The sequence below is a fragment of the Girardinichthys multiradiatus genome, chromosome 22 (assembly GCF_021462225.1).
Source record: "Girardinichthys multiradiatus isolate DD_20200921_A chromosome 22, DD_fGirMul_XY1, whole genome shotgun sequence".
NCBI lineage: Eukaryota > Metazoa > Chordata > Actinopteri > Cyprinodontiformes > Goodeidae > Girardinichthys > Girardinichthys multiradiatus.
This window is the reverse complement of record NC_061814.1, coordinates 32,462,255-32,478,420: the sequence shown is the minus strand read 5'-3', so window position 1 is coordinate 32,478,420 and position 16,166 is coordinate 32,462,255. Positions and strand designations below refer to the sequence as shown.

Here is a 16,166-nt window from a genome sequence, read left to right as displayed (position 1 = left end):
CAGTTTGTATACCTTTTCTGGCATCAACAAGAAATTTTTTGTTCATACAACTGCCATGCACTGGATATTTTTCCCTTTTTTGAATAATTTCCAGTAAACCTGATGGTTGCGTCATGTTCTGAAATACTCAGACAAGACCATCTGGCACCAACACCCATCCAAGTCAGTTAAATCCCCTTTCTTTTGCATTCTGATGCTCAGTTTGAACTTCAGCAGGCCATCTTCATCAAATCTAAAATATGTTGTTTTGCAGCCATTTGATTGACTGATTCACTATTATTGTTTACTAAATATTAAACAAGTGTACCTGATAAACTGGCCATTGGGTGTATATGCCTAAAAGTGCAGTAAAATGATATGCTACATTACATTAGTGGAAACTCATTCACCAATGTTTTAACACTTCTTAATTTTTCTTTAGATCAACAGCATTTTCTCTACATATCAGTTTATGCATTACAGCCTTTTGTATCAAAAGACAGTTATATGTACAGGCAGTCTTCAATAACCCTATGTCTACGTCTCATGCTGTTGATGTTTTCATGTTGAGCAGTTCTCCGAATTGCCCACTAGCACTAGCATACTCTGTTGTGATAATTGGACTTTTAACTTGACACAACTTGCAGAAAAGTTATCCTTTGTAAACTTAGTGCTTTGCTTTGAATGTTGTCAAATCTTTTGCAATCAGAAATATCAGAGTTAGGGAAAACCACAATTTTTTAAGATCAACAACATAATTTGTAAGACCTTTTAATACAGCTGTGCAAGCCACAGCTACACCCTCAGCACATAACATAAAACAGTTGACTGCACAGCTACACCAGGTATTAGGAGCTGAGTTTAGTCAGGGACTTCAGCAACAATCATTTAAAAAATGCTTTAAGTGGGTCCCTAACATCTATGTTTTTCAGCAGTGTTACTGTGCCACAACCACTTAGAGCTGACTGTGTGAAAAGCTTCAAACAGGAAATCCAGCTGCCTCTACAAGTGCAATAGGGTACGCTCCCATGTGCACACAAAGCTCTCTACCATCTAAGATCCACAAACAAAAATACTTTACAGTGGAGGTGCAAAAACCTCCTTTTAATAACTGTCTTGGGAATTGGTAATAACTGTCTTGGGAATTGGTTTCTTCCTTTTTGTTGTATCATATTATTGATTTTAGGTATTCAGCTTCCTCAGAGGATCAGTTTGAGCGTAATAGCACCGTGAGCTCTTCCTCTGCAGGGTTGCCACAGGCAGTTTGAACAAACAATGATGATACAGTGAGCCTTTCTATTTCCTCTATGCTGTTAATGCATTAAGAGCAAAGTAACATTTTGAAGTAATCCATAGTAAATCCAATTGAAATGTTTTTCCTACTTTTAACCAGCATGAATAATTATTCCTTTCAAACTCATTGGTATGTTTGGCCCAGGATTTGTTGGTGAAATGTGCTCAGCATTTATGTTTCCTCATCTGCAGAAGCAAAAAAGGATTTCAGGGTTTACTTAATTGGTTGTTTTGTGGCCTTTTGTCTGAGCACTTTGTGAACGATGGGGTGCTGGGGATGTAAATCTGATTCTGGGGGGAAATTAACGCTTTCCTGTAGTGACTTGTCAGCGCACAATTAACATTTGGCATAAAACCTTATACTATAACACTATGTGGCTCTTGAGGGGGCTGGCTGCCACTGGCTTAAAGACATTGGCCTTTGCTTTTTACACAGACCTTGAAAGTTAAGTAATGGTAGCTGCAGCAGTTGCAGCTCAGCTGAAGCACTGTGCCTGAGTGCCATGAGTGGATACCCACAGTCTTATCATTATCCCTATTAAGCAGCTTTTATTGCTGAATTGCACTTGGCCTTTCCCCTCTGTCTTACACTCCATTTAGTGGCTTCTTTTAAACTGCGTTGATAACTTCAGATCACGCAAACTGATCCTGTCTCCTGTTTGTTCTGCAGATGTACATAATGGTACACAAAATGAATGGTACATCTTGATTTGGGAGAGTTTGATCATTTTCAAATATTGTCGCAAAAAATGCAATAGTGGATCATGCAGCAATTATGCTGGCGTAGTGTTAACAAGAAAAACTGATTTTTGTTCAAATTGTCATTCAAAACATTGCTTATAAAAAATGAAAAACTACAAAAGGTTACTAATATTTAAAAGATTCATTAAACAGAGTGAAATTATTCAATATTGTGTGTGTCTCTGATCTGTTCGATTATGATAGCTCACAGTTCACAATCAGTTTCTCAGGAAATTCTTATTTCCCATAAAATCAACTTTAAAAACAGGATTTTACTACAGAAATGTTATGTTATATCCAACACAATTATGGTTATTTATAGCCTCCACAAGGATGGTAAGTCTCAAAAAAGGTTGTTCACTTGGGTGCTGTATCCAAGCATATTAATGGAAGGTTTAGTAGAAGGAAAACGTGTTGTAGAGAAAGTAGCACAAGCAAAAGAAATTCCAAAAGTACCAATGTGTGCTGACCAGTATACTTGTCTGACCTAGACATCACAGAGATTTTGTTGAGTAATCATCAAAATTATCAGAAGGAATCGCTTAAAATACATCTGTTTGTGTCAAATCTATTTACGAGTTTCAGTTTAATAACATTATGAAATAAATTATAAATTATTAATAATATTCTAATTGCTTGAGATCCACTGGTAATTCATGCAAATGTTAACTAATAATTGAAAATAACATTTTGAATGAAAATTCAAGTGATTTAAGTAACTGTTAATGCCTCCATGGTATATTTAAAGTCATGTCATAATATGTTACTATATGTGCATTGACTGAGGAAAATGCCATTATGTTGAGTTAATGAGAGTACATACTACAGTTACATACTAATCAACAGGTTACATTTATGCTGCAGCTAAAAAAAAAAAGAACGTGAGCCAAATGCAAAAGAAAACCTCCAAGCAGCACAGCCACTTTTTTTGTTAGGTAAAACTATAGTCATAAATATGCATGCAGCAGGCTTTTTGTTGCTATAGCGACTATTCAGTAACTGCCAGCAGTGACTGACAGTGATGTAAGAGTAAAATTATGGCTGTTTTGTTTGCTACTTAATTTGTTTGCCATGCAATTCATGTATTATTACAGATGTACTTCCATCCCCATCTTGTGATGTGGCTTTTTTGATGAGAAACGCTGGACTCTGGTCCTCTTTGCTGCTGAGACTAGACCAACAATGTGTATACGTCCATTACGCCGGTCACCTCTGGCCCAAAATCCAGCTTCAAAGAGACAGGGCTGCATCTAACAGGCTGCAAGGGACACAGTTGTCTATTCTGCTTTGAAGCTCCTCTTTTGATCAGCTCTCTTCCACTGTCTCTAACCACTGTTTGAATTACAAATGAATCAATTCTATGCACAGGCAGAATTTGTCAGCTAGTAACAAATGTGCTTTTGAAAGGTCTAGAATAAATCTCACGCGCCTGCACAGCTATCCTTATTAGAGCAATCCATTTATTTCTGGTTATTTTATATAGCCTCATGCAAACCTTAGGCTTAAACCTTACCTGCATACCAGAAATATCCCCAAAAAGGATTTAAATTCCTGACCAGAGGAGTTACTAAACCAGAAAAAGTCTTAACAAACTACACACACATCTAACAAACTGAACACAAATGTTGATGTGTTATTTCTGTTTAGCTTGTTGGGGGATGATTTGATACTCGAGCCACTTCAGCTAAAAACGAGACCCACACATGGAAGCTCAGATTTGTAATCCTTAACCTCTTGAACCGATGCATTTCAGATACAAACAAATTCCTCTTTTATTTCCTAATATCCTCAGGGTGCCTGCAATTTAATGTAACACAATGTTAATTTAGCTACATTGGGTCTGAAAAGGGAGTGTAAAATTCTTTCAAAACCTTTTCCATCTTTATTGTGACAAAATTCATTTTCAGTTCAACTGAAGGTACAGAAATGTCAGTAAAATATAGGCATTCATATTAAAGTTGCATAATACCTGGAAAACATGTAATATGCAATAATGTTGATGAGACTTATGATAAACAAGCAAATAGTAATGTCTTTCTGCGTTGGGTTCACTCCAAACATAGACATATAGTGAGAACTTTTTCCAGCTCCTAGAAATAATAAAATTCATTATTTCCATCTCCATAACATGGTTTTACTAGGAAAGTTGCATCTGGTTACAGCAGCTGGTTTGACAATGAAACAAATTACTTATGGTAAAGAATAACAATTCTTTTAGGAGTACTCCCCTGATAAAACATATGTTGCATTAAACATTATCACCACATATTACTGACAGAGACCCTCAGTGCATGCTACATACATGATTACTTTATTGGAGTCCAAGCAGTTCTTGACTATAATGATATTGCAGTGATATTAGATTAATAATATATTGTGCTGCCCTATATCTAATTGTTTTATTCAAAACTGGCTATTAGTAAACATCAAATTATATTTATCTTGGGAAAACAATCTCAGTTCTATCTGCAGAAAAGCCCAGAGCATGATGCTGCCACTAGCATGCTTCACTGTGGGTGTATTATTGAGGTTATGTGGTGTTTCCATCATAAATGTGGATCAAGTCTATTTAACGGATGATGGAGCACAAACTCGTAAAGCTCCAAAGACCAGATTAAGTTACACAGGAAGTCATACACGGGAGAGGAAAGTGCATCCGGTACCTTTCAAAGTAAAAGACAATCACATCGCAATGTAAAGCATTACGTCACAACTGGTGACACAAGGTCTTTTGCAGGTCCAGTGGCCTCTGCTGTTGTCTGATGCGTGAACGGATCCTAATTTGTGACGGATGACGGAAAAGACGCGGAATGTAGTCTGTGTGAAAGATGGGTTACAGTTTTTCTTCTTGGCAACGTCGTTGAATCAATTCTGCAGATAGTAGCTGTCAAAAAAGGTCCATTGTTACCTTTCTACAAACTGTTGCTTTAAATTAAGGACGGAAATATAAGGAAAATTAGTGATGGCAGGTGTGAACTCACAGGAAGACTGAATTACAAAATTGACATGTGCTTCAACAAAGTAATAATTTATACAGTCTTGTTATGGCTGTTTTTTTATGTATTCACCACATTTGTGTAGTTTTCAGTTGAATTGTACAGGATTTATGTCAAGTGAAAGATGGAAAAAGCTTCTAAATGATATCAAACATGTGTGTGAAGACTTCTTGTATCATTTTCTTTCAGCTATTTTCCAATTTTTTTTTTGTGGCATCAAGATCTAAAATAAGAGAAACACATAAAAACTATTGTTAAATGCAAATTTGACCGTCTCTAGAGCATGTGACGTTAAGTTCTGTGTGGTATATATTATGGTATAGAAAAGCCATGATTGGTCATTTGAAGAAAATTGCCAGTGTTCAGAACAGATGTTGAAATTGATTTTAAAATATTTTCAATTAAATGTCTTGATTATTCAAAGAAAGCTCTCTGTCAGTTTCAAACTCCACCAGTGACATATTCTCTCTGAGCTTCAGGTAGGTCGATCAGTCAGCCTATTCTCTCGCTGACCTTTGGCTGACAGACATCCTTTGCCTGGGTTCTTGGTCTCTCTACAGCCTAGACTTACTTTTTGATTATATTGCCATGATCTAATGTAGAAAACTAAGGTGACTAAAACAAAAAGAATCAACACCTCACACCAACAAACACGCTGCTCCTCCACATCCTCCAGCAGAAGTGTGTCCCATTTAAATGCATCAGTGGTTAGCCACATCATGTAGTGCCAGATTCACTTCTCCCCATCAAGACAGTCTCTGCCTTGATGTAAGAAACCACAAAAGGTATTGAAAACAGCAGCGGGCAGCTGCCTGCAGCGGACCCTCTAGCAGCGTGGGGGGGAGTCTAAAGATTATGCAAAGTATTTCAGTGAGTGATGAGAGCGGAGCAAGCCACCACTGACAGCAGGTTTAGCAGGTATGTAGGTCACACACAGGGAGGCCTCTTTTGCATTATTTCCTTCCATGTCTATTTTAGTGTTGTGTTCTTCGTTCACTCCTTCACCTAATCAGCTCTTCCCTTATTCGTTTCATCTCCTGGTATCTCAGTGCTCTGACTCCTGTTTTAATCTCTTCGGTTGTCTCCTTACAGACTGCGGTGGCTGTCTCACGCTACCTTAAATGAAGTACGGGAATAATAACAAAGACTTAAGAAAAGACAGGAAGTGACAGGCACTGCCAACTGGAGCAACTTTTTGTTGCTTTCTGTTTGTTTTTTACACAGTCCAGTGTAATATCAAAGTAACGACATTGGTCATTTTCTTCCAATTTTGTGCAGCATATGCTGTCAACTGCAGCACATCCTCCTTCCTTCTTTCTCTTGCTGCCCTCTAATCATCTTTGCTTTCCTCTGAGTGGGAGCTTAACCCCAAAGCAGATGGTGTCCTGTTCTCTTTTTACTTATTCAAAGTACTTTTTGTTTTCTCATCTTGTCAAGCATGGCTCAGGGTTGTGTAATAAGCCTGGGTCTTTTCAGCGTGTTTAGAGGACCCTGACCCAACTTGGAGCCACCCCACCACCACCATTGCAAGGTTACCCAAACCCACAGGGGATCACAATGCTACTTAGTGTCCACAACCCCTTGGCCTTTTCTTAAGAAAGAAGCCAGAATATTGATGAAGACTCTTGGCTTTTTCAGGAGGATAACAGTGGAGGGGCCGTCACAGTGTTAACAGAACAGGCTTGTTTTCATCTCCATGGCCCGCAGGTCACAGCTCAGTGCTCTTTAATTGGCTCAGATTGTCAGACAGTGTTCTACCTCAAAGAAAAGAAAACTCTAGCTATCCATTACTGACACACCTCTCTTTCTCACAGATATCCTTTTTTTTCCCCTTCCTGTTTTAGGAGAGGCAGCTCATGCAGTTACGATTTGTCCACAAGCCTGCACTACAAGTTTAGCATTAACATATGAAAATAGGCTGCTTTCCACATTTACCAGCTCATTAGTTCTTTTGGTTGGGCACTTGTTGAGGTCTGCCCACTCTTGTTTTGCTTCAGCAGGGATGTCTTTGATTATTTTTGCAGTAGGCTTCCCAGGCCCAAAGCTGTTAGTCCATGTAAATTTTGATGAGAGGTGCTTTGATACTTGTTTAATACACATGGCTCAATACAGAGCAGACCAGAGGCTTTAAAGACCACCCGGTTTACGTTCTGAAATTATTCTTGCTCTCATCTAATTCAGTTTATTCACAGGGTTATTATGCAGTCTTAAAACGTCTGAAAAACTATGGAATTGGATTTAGTATTCTCCAGATCTGGATAAGTGTTGAATTTGATTTAAATATAAGTATGGAAAAAAAAAAAAATTTCCAGAGATTATTTACTGCCCCAGTCTACAAAAATCCCATTCATCCATATACCATCCATCCCTCTTCCTTACATTCAGTGGTGTTTACCGCTTCCATGTTAAATGCCCGAGCAATGCCAAAATATCTCCAAGAAATTCAAGGGAACTCCTGCATCTATACTTTAAAAACTATTTGTAAAAGTACTGAGAATTAAGGGAATTTAACACATAAAAAGTGTAGGAGTAAAGTATTTTTAAAGTATCATCTAACAACAATTGAAATAGAAATACTTTGTATTTACTGAAAGAGATTTAATCTGTGGATGGACCTTTCAAAAGATATCCAGGGCGCAATGTTGGAAGCAAGCAGTGAATGTTTTTTAGCTGGTTCTGAGCTGAGATTGTGACGTTCTTTGTTTGATTGCAAGCAGCTGGACACCTGTGTGATCTTCTGGAGATCAAATCTTGCAGACCGGTTCACACACTGCACACCAGCGTGTCAAAACCATGGCTTGGGGATGAAATGAAGGGAAAACATTCTCCTGAGGAACTGACTCTGCAGGGTACAGACATTTCCATACCTCCATCGATTTCCTTTCGTTTTCAACCCTATTCTTTTACTGTTAAAGAAAATGAGCTGAATACATGTCACTGGGATGTCCTGTGGCTATAGGGCAAAGAGAACCTCCTGTTCTGCTCAAGGGTCCGATCTGGAACATTAAGCAGATTCAGTATCCAAGCTGCTGTGTGAACACAGGCAACACCTCCTCGTTGAGCTGTGTGAGCTGCAAGACCGTTAACGTTGGTGTGAAACATGAGCTTTGATGACAATGAGAAATAATGAGGGATTTTATCAAACAAAGCTGGCTACTAATCAAATATCAATTTTTCCCATAATGTGTTCATCTGCCATTTATACCCAGTTCAATGAGATTTTCTGCTGTGGCTGATTGTTGTTGTGCAGAACACTCATGCTGACCAACAAAACGCTAACTACCCCTTGTCTAATAAATGAATGGAGGGTAGGGGGATGTAATTTTCTGCTTGTCTGCAGATGAGGGTGACTTATGCCCAGCTCTCTTCCTTCCTGTCCCCCTCCTTCTGTGTGGAAATGTGAGCACATGCACATTTCACCTCCTCCCGAAGCCTGGAACTGATAGGAACAGCTAAAGATAGTAAATGTTTTGCAATTATTTTTGTTTTTAACTGTGTGATCTACAGTGGTTTGAATATATCGTCATATCCCTTGAAGATCTCCAGGTTTTTTCATGTTATAACTAGAAACTTCAATGTGTTAGACCAGGGGAGTCAAACTCCAGTCCTTGAGGACCGATGTGTCCCTGGTTCAACTCACTTAAATGAAATGGTTGAATTGCCTCCTTACCATGCAGTGAGGTTATAGAGAGTGCTCCTAATGATCTAATTATTGGATTCAGGTCTGTAGAAGCAGACACACATCTAGAGATTGCAGGACGCTGACTCTTGAGGACTGGAGTTTCATACCTCTGTGTTAGGCCAACAAAAAGTAGAGCATAATTGTGAAGTGGAAGGAATAGAATACATTGTTTTTAATATCTAAAAAAAATTTAAATGTATTTAGCCTCCTGGGTCAATATTTTATAACCAACTTTTGGGGAGTGTTTTGGGGCATGTCTCTGACATCTTTGAAGTCTCAGCTTCTCAAGTACATTAAAGTCTGGACTTTGAGTAACCGATCTTAACCCATGCATATGTTTTGATGTAAATCATTTTATTGTAACTCTGGTTGTTTGGGGCCTTGTTCTTCTGGAAGGATAACCTCCGCCCCAGTCTCGAATCATTTGCAGTCTAACAGATTTACTTCCTGGACCGCCTGATATTTATCTGTCTTCCCATTTGACCATTTTCCTGTCCCAGCTGAAAAAAAGCAACCCCACATCATGATGCTGTCGCCACCATGGGTCATTGTGGGGATGGTCTTTTCAGGTTGGTGTGCAGTGTTAGTTTTTGCACATAGCAGTTTGCATGTAGGCCAGAAGGTTTGGTTTTGATGTCATCTGACCAGAGCACTGTCTTCCACATGTTTGCTGTGTCTCCTACATGATTTGTGGCAAACTGCAAACAGGACCACATATGACTTTTTTTGAACAGGGCTTGCTTCTTTCTCCCATAAATGCCAAATTTGTGGAGTGAATGACCAATAGTAGTCATGTTGACAGATTATCCCACCTAAGCTGTGGATCTCTGCAGCTCCTCCAGAGTTACCCTGGGCCTCTTGGCTGCTTGTCATATTCATGCCCTCTTTACCTGGCTTGTTCATGAAGGTGGGCAGTTGTTGCTCTGTAGGTTTGTAGTTGTGCCATACAGTTTTACATTTTTAGATGTTAGAATATTACAATTGTAAAAGCATGGGATGTGTTTTAATAATCTAAACCTGCTTTAAACTTCTTGACAACCTTCTTCCTGACCTATCTGCTGTGTTCCTTAGTCTTTATGATGCTGTTTGTTCTCTAACAAACCTCTGAGGCCTTCACAGAAGAACTGGATTCATACTGAGATTAGGTTATACACACGTGACATTAATATTTACTAATTAGGTGACTCCTCATGGCTGTGTGGATTAAGATAATTGGTTGCTTGGAATTTTATTTACAGGAACCAGAGTACATGGGGTTGAATAGAAATAGATTAGTTTGTGGATGTAACGTGACGAAATGTGAACAGTTCAAGAGGTAAGAAGGCAATGTCTGTTCAGTCTTAGTTTTGAACTCATACACAGTAACATAGTAATACCTTCAGACATGAAATCAGATTAAAACTCTTTAAAACATTTTATTTCTGCAGCTTTGTATGATTTGACTCTGTGAAGCAGAAACAGGATATCCATGTTTTAAGAAACATTGATTTAATGTCTGCTCCTAGAGGAACTTACTTGAGTGTGCTGTTTTTCTCATCTTTCCTTGCCCTCTGCACACTGTGCCTCTCCTTCACCATAATCTTGACAGAGACCCGTTTTTCCCTTTTTCCCCCACCTTGTTTATGTGTTTGGCACAGCACTCCAGATCCTTTTCTAAATGATAGCCTCTCCGCTCTCAGCACACGGGAGCCAAATTAGAGAGTGAGAGTGAACTATGGTGCTGCTTGCTCCAAGCTTCAGGCAGGCAGTGGGAGGCTGGGGCCACAATCAGCTGAAACTGTGATTTTTTTTTTGTTGTGTTGTGATTACTGTCAGATATTAGAGGAACAGGATTCTAGCTTAGCACTAAGACTGTACTGTTATTAACTTGGAGGCAAGATGTAGAAGTACCTTAGTGAGCTCCTTACTCAAGTTGTTTGCTAGCTTTTATGTTGCAGACTTTGTTCTTGCATCAAGCAGCTTCACATGTCCCACTTCTTGGCTTTTTAAAAATGAAGTGATTTATTAGAATCTCATGAAAAACTTTGATATTTTCTGTCACTCATTTGAGAAAGGGAAACTCATAGAGATTCATTACACAGAGTGAAATATTTTAAGCCTTTATTTGTTGTAATTTTGATGAATGTGTGTTACAGATAACAAAACTCGAAATTCAGTGTGTTACAGAAAATTTGAATATTACATAACGTCAATGAAAAGGGATATTTTAAACAGAAATAACAGGCTCTGAAAAGTATGTTAGTATGCACTTAATACTTGGTTGGGGCTCCTTTTGCAAAAATTACTGCATAAATGTGGTGTGGCATGGAGGAGATTGACCTGTTGAGCTTATAAGGTTTAATGGAAGCCCAGGTTGCTTTGATAGTGGCCTCTAGGTCATCTGCATTGCTGGGTTCAGTTCTGGCCAGTTTGCTGGCCAATCAGGAACAGTAACACCATGGTCATTGAACTAGCTTTTGGTACCTTTAACAGCGTGGCCAGCCACCAAGTCCTGGTGGAAATCAGCATCCCCAAAAAGCTTGTCAGCAGAAGGAAGCATGAAGTGCTTTAAAACCTTCTGGTAGATGACTGTGGATTTCAAAAAACCCAGTGGACCAACACCAGCAGATGACATGGCACCTTAAATCACTCCTAACTGTGGAAACACACTGGACTTCCAACAATGGGGATTCTGTGCATCTCTACATTTCATGCAGACTCTAGGACTTCCCTTTCATCTTAAAAGAGAACTTTGGACCACTGAGCAACAGTCCAGTTTTTTTTTCTCCTTAGCCCATGTAAGACGCTTATAGTCCATGTGTATGATTCATCTGTGCTCTTGATGTGCTGACTCCAGCTTCAGCCCAATCCTTTGTAAAGCTCCCTCAAATTATCCCGGTTACTAGTGCACCTATTTCTACCACACAACTTTCTATTAATAATACAACACTCTGTCAACAATCAGCTTCTTAAACAATGACCTCTTGTGGCCTCCTTGTGGAAGGTGTCAATGTTTGTCTTCTGGATATCAGTCCAGTCAGCAGTCTTCCCCATTCAGTGTGTGCCTATGACCCAGACTGAGAGACCATTTAGAGTCTCAGGAAACCTCTGCAGGTGTTTTAAGGTAATTGGCTCATTAGGATGTGACAACATGAGTTTCCAATATTTAACTTTACATAATATTCAAATTTTCTGACACACTGAATCTTGGTTTTCATAATCTGCAAACCATAAATTAAAAAGCTTGAAATATGTCATGATATTCTGTTTTTTTTAGATGTACCTGTACATGAAATGAATCTTTTTTTTTTTATTTGTCAAATAGAGCGCCTTGCAAATGTTTGCATACCCCATAAACTGTTTTCTATGTTGTTATGTTTCAACCAAAATCGCAGTGAGTTTTCAAGAAATGTTACGTGGTCAAGCAACAAAAATTGGTGCAGAATTATTGTGATGTAGAACATATTACATGGTTTTCAAAATTATTCACAATTTATTAGACAAAAATATTTTGAGCATTTGTATTCAGCCCCGTATGTTGATACTTTACAGAACCACCTTTGGTTAAATTACAGCTGCACCTCTTTTGGAATATGTTTCTGTCAGATTTATTTTTAACCTTTTCACTGGGCAACTCTGACCATCTTGAGGCTGCCACTAACATGTTTCACTGTAGAGATTTTGTGTTTTTCACTTAAGCCAGAAGTTTAAAGCACCATCTTCCAAATGTTTGCTGCATCTTCTACACGGCTTGTGACAAACTGCAAATAAGAACTTTTTAATTTGTCCTTTAATATTGGCTTTCTTCTTCCCACAACTCCATAATGGACAGATTTGTGTAGTGCACTACGTTCTCCCACCTGAGCTGCCTCTCTGCAGCTCCTTCAGAGTTACGATTGGCCTCATAGATGCCTTTGTGATTAATGATCTCCTTGCTTAGCTTGTAAATTTAGGTGGATGATAAATTAGGCATTGGGATGTTTTATACCCTAACCCCGCTTTCAAACGTCATTCCTGACCCGTCTGCTCTGTTCCTTGGTCTTTATGATGCTGATGTGTTTGCACATTTTCTCCAACACCTCTGGAGCCTACTTACAAATTAGATGACTTTTAAATTTAAGTGGTTACTCAGGGTTTTATTTAGAGATTAAAAGGGACATGTGCACATTACGTATTTTTGTAAAAAATCTTACGTTGTATTGATCTGACTTAAAATCCATTGAAGTTCTATTATGCCAAAAACCTCATGAGGACTTTTTTTGCACATTAAATAACAAGAGTTATGTCTGATATTTACTGCAACTATTAGTCATTATAGATCAAAACCAAAAAAAAAAACATGTAAACATTGAAAAGAGCTCTCTCTTTTTACTGGTGAATGATGTTTTTTGCCTTGTGGGCAGTTCAATGCCTCAGATTAAAAGGCAAAAAGCTATACAAAGGCTCAGACTGTTGTTGCTTCATCCTTCCTGCTTCTCAGCGGTGCCTCTGTCCCTTTGGTGTCTACAAAAGGAAAGTTTATGCTGAAATATTGCAACAGATGAAACACAAAAAAGCAGACTGTATGTTTTGACATAGCTGGAAGTCTTCGGAACAGTGTTTTACTCTGATGCCTTTAAATGAAATCTAGCGCAACCAGTTGCCTTTAGAAGTCACCTAATTTGGTGTTACTTAGATTCAGTATAAATACGGCTGTTTTGTAAACTCACTAAAACATTAATAAGAAATGCTCCAGACAGATAGCCTCCACTCGATTTTGTAGAAACAGATTTTGCTACAAAACAGCTGCAAGTGTTTTGGGGCATGTCTCTACCAGCTATGTGCATCTAGACACAGAAACAAAGATTTAACGTTGAATCCAAACCTGTAAATGTCAACCAGCAGCCTGCACCTTTACAAGCTGGTGAATGACCTTGACTGCAGACATACAGAACTATGACATCCTTTTGGATCCTGCACATTCTTCTATCGAGTCTAAGCAGTTGTATTTGTTTACATTATCACAAGTCTGCCTGGGGAGAGCGGTTATTTTTGTGGCGTGCTTTGTTGGAGTGATTGTTGTTCCAAAGAAGGAAATGCGGAGGTTTGCTCAGGGAGCGACGATAAAGGAGTTTTGTGACTACAAAGGTAACAAGTAGGATGGGGAGGAGGGTCTCAAGCTGCCTTACAGAGATGGCAGCCTGTAATTAATTTTGCATGACTCTTTCCCCCATCTTTGTTTTGTTCTTTTTGTGAAGTATAACTCTTTAGGAAGGCACTGAAATTTCAGGGATGAGGGAGAAAGCATCAGGTCAAAAGTGTGAAGCTGCTATAAAATCCTTGGACTAAAAATAAATTGAACAGCTTTTGTACTAACTAGCAGAAAGATTTTAGACACTGATCAACTTTAATAATGTCATGTCTGTATAAATATCTGCCCTGCTTTACAGGTGCATCTGAACCCAACGCTGGCACCAGCAATAGAGGTGAGTAGTGATACAGTGCCTTGCATAACGTTTCATACCACCTGAACTTCTTCACATTATCTTAACAGAGGAAAAATATTGTCTTCAAAATCATTCACAGATTCAAATCTGAAAAGCATCTGTTTTTAGCCTAATTTACTCTGATGACTCCAAATTAAACTGAGCACAACTAATTGCCTTGAGTATTTTAATGCTGTGGCTAAAAACTAAAACTGCACATCTTCCTGAAAACACTATCCCCAAGTACTGAGAATCTGATGGTGGCAGCATCATGCTGTGGGGTGATTTTCTTCAGGAGGGATGGGAAGAATAATGGGACGTACTGCATGACTATCCTAGAAAAAAAAAGCCTGCTGAAGGTTCACCTTTCAGTAGGACAACGACCTCAAACAGACAGAGTATGATAAAAAAGGTTCAGATCTAAACATATTCATGTGTCTGAATGGCCCATTCAAAGCCCTAACCTAATTTCAGAAGAGTCTGTGGAAAGACTTGGAAAATGCTGTATGGAAACACTTTCCATCCAGCCTGAGCTATTTTGCAAAAACGTATGAGCAGAAATATGTGTGAGTTTGCACAACACACAGATGGACTCTATTTACTAATTAGGTGACGTCTCAAGGCAACTGGTTGCACTAGATTTCATTTAAAGGCATTGGAATAAAGGGTTCAGTATAATGGATGCCACACTTTTCAGATCTTACTTGTGAAGAATATGGAAAACCATGTATTATTTTTCTTCCACTTGACAATCATGTCTTACTTTGCATTGGTCTGTCAGATAAAACACATTGAAGGTTTTCCATATATACCTTCTTCTGCCTAGAACTTAATCTTGATTACTAATTCATAGCACATCACAATTCATGTTAGCATTCTGCATATATGGAAGATGCTAGGAGCTATCAGAAATCAGGTGTGTGATAAATGTACAGTCTTGTAAAGGAAAAACGCCACCTTCAGATAGTAAGTCCAATCTTGAACCTTAGACAGAAGGTTGAGAACCATAAATTTGCTCAGCTTGATTCAGAGGCTTGGAGAGAACATGCTGCTGAGGTATGTTGAAGATTTTCATTGCTTTTTTTTTTCTCTCTTCTCTTAGAGGACATACAAACTATTGAAAGCTCAGAAGAACCCGCTTCTCTGAATATACCTGAAGACTCAAAGCCCAAAGGTAAGGGCACGGAGGAAACATTAACAACCTCTCACGGGCTCATGCACATCTCTATTTTTAAGAGGATTCCTATTTGTGGCCACAGCTGCTGAATTAAAATCCAGTTTATTCAGTGAATCCTGAGCTTTGTGCAGTAAATTGTTGCCCAGGTTCACCCCCCCATCTGTCTCTGAAGGGGCAGGCAGGCAGTTTGCATGTGCTCCTCCAGGGCCAATTGCATTTGTAACTCCACTCTACCCATTTCAGGTCTGCAGTGTTAACCCTGATATCTCGACACACAATTGTTGGCACGCCTTTGGAGATTGAGTGTGATAAATTACCTTAAAACTCAACCATCAGACATTTAATAAATCAACTGTAAAATGTATATTATTTTAACATGCAGCAACTTCAGACTGCAGTGGCAATCCGTCCTGATAAGGAAACTATGCTACTGTCTAATAGGATGGCATGTCATTTGAATATTGATTTGCACTTCTGTCTCTGCAATTTTTTTTTTATTCAGTAGAGTTGTTAAGCCAGAAATAGAGATTTGGGCATTGCAAAGTGAAGTTTCCAGGTAGAAAAAAAAAAAAACAAGTATCTGCTATGAACAGATTGTTGGGGTTGAATAAATAGGACAGAGTAGCAGCATATGAAATAAGTTGGCAGAGACACACGGGGCGGTGTAGAAAAGAAAAAGCTTTAACAATGCCAGACAAAGCGCCAGGGAAGAACAAGGTTGTTGTTTACAAGCGGCGGGATCAGGGTGGGATGCTGTATTATAAATTTGGTTAGCACATACTGTGCTTTTAAATCAACTAGAGTACAGCTGATTTAATCACAATAGACTGTCCTCTTTTCTAAATACAGGTAAT

The 16,166-nt window shown here is 38.7% G+C and overlaps 2 protein-coding genes across 2 annotated transcripts in view; one reads left to right on the top strand and one right to left on the bottom strand.

The window, feature by feature from the left end:
* macrod2 (mono-ADP ribosylhydrolase 2) overlaps positions 1–16,166 on the top strand; it is a 608,769-nt gene that overhangs the window by 590,176 nt on the left and 2,427 nt on the right. Inside the window, exons 16-17 of the mRNA XM_047351869.1 lie at positions 14,100–14,135; positions 15,238–15,309. Of these exons, the coding sequence (XP_047207825.1) occupies positions 14,100–14,135; positions 15,238–15,309 (108 nt within the window). The remainder of the gene's footprint in view (positions 1–14,099; positions 14,136–15,237; positions 15,310–16,166) is intronic.
* kif16bb (kinesin family member 16Bb) overlaps positions 13,062–16,166 on the bottom strand; it is a 97,023-nt gene continuing 93,918 nt past the window's right edge. The window contains exon 20 of the transcript XR_007036031.1: positions 13,062–13,173. The gene's annotated coding sequence lies outside the window, so the exon portion shown is untranslated. The remainder of the gene's footprint in view (positions 13,174–16,166) is intronic.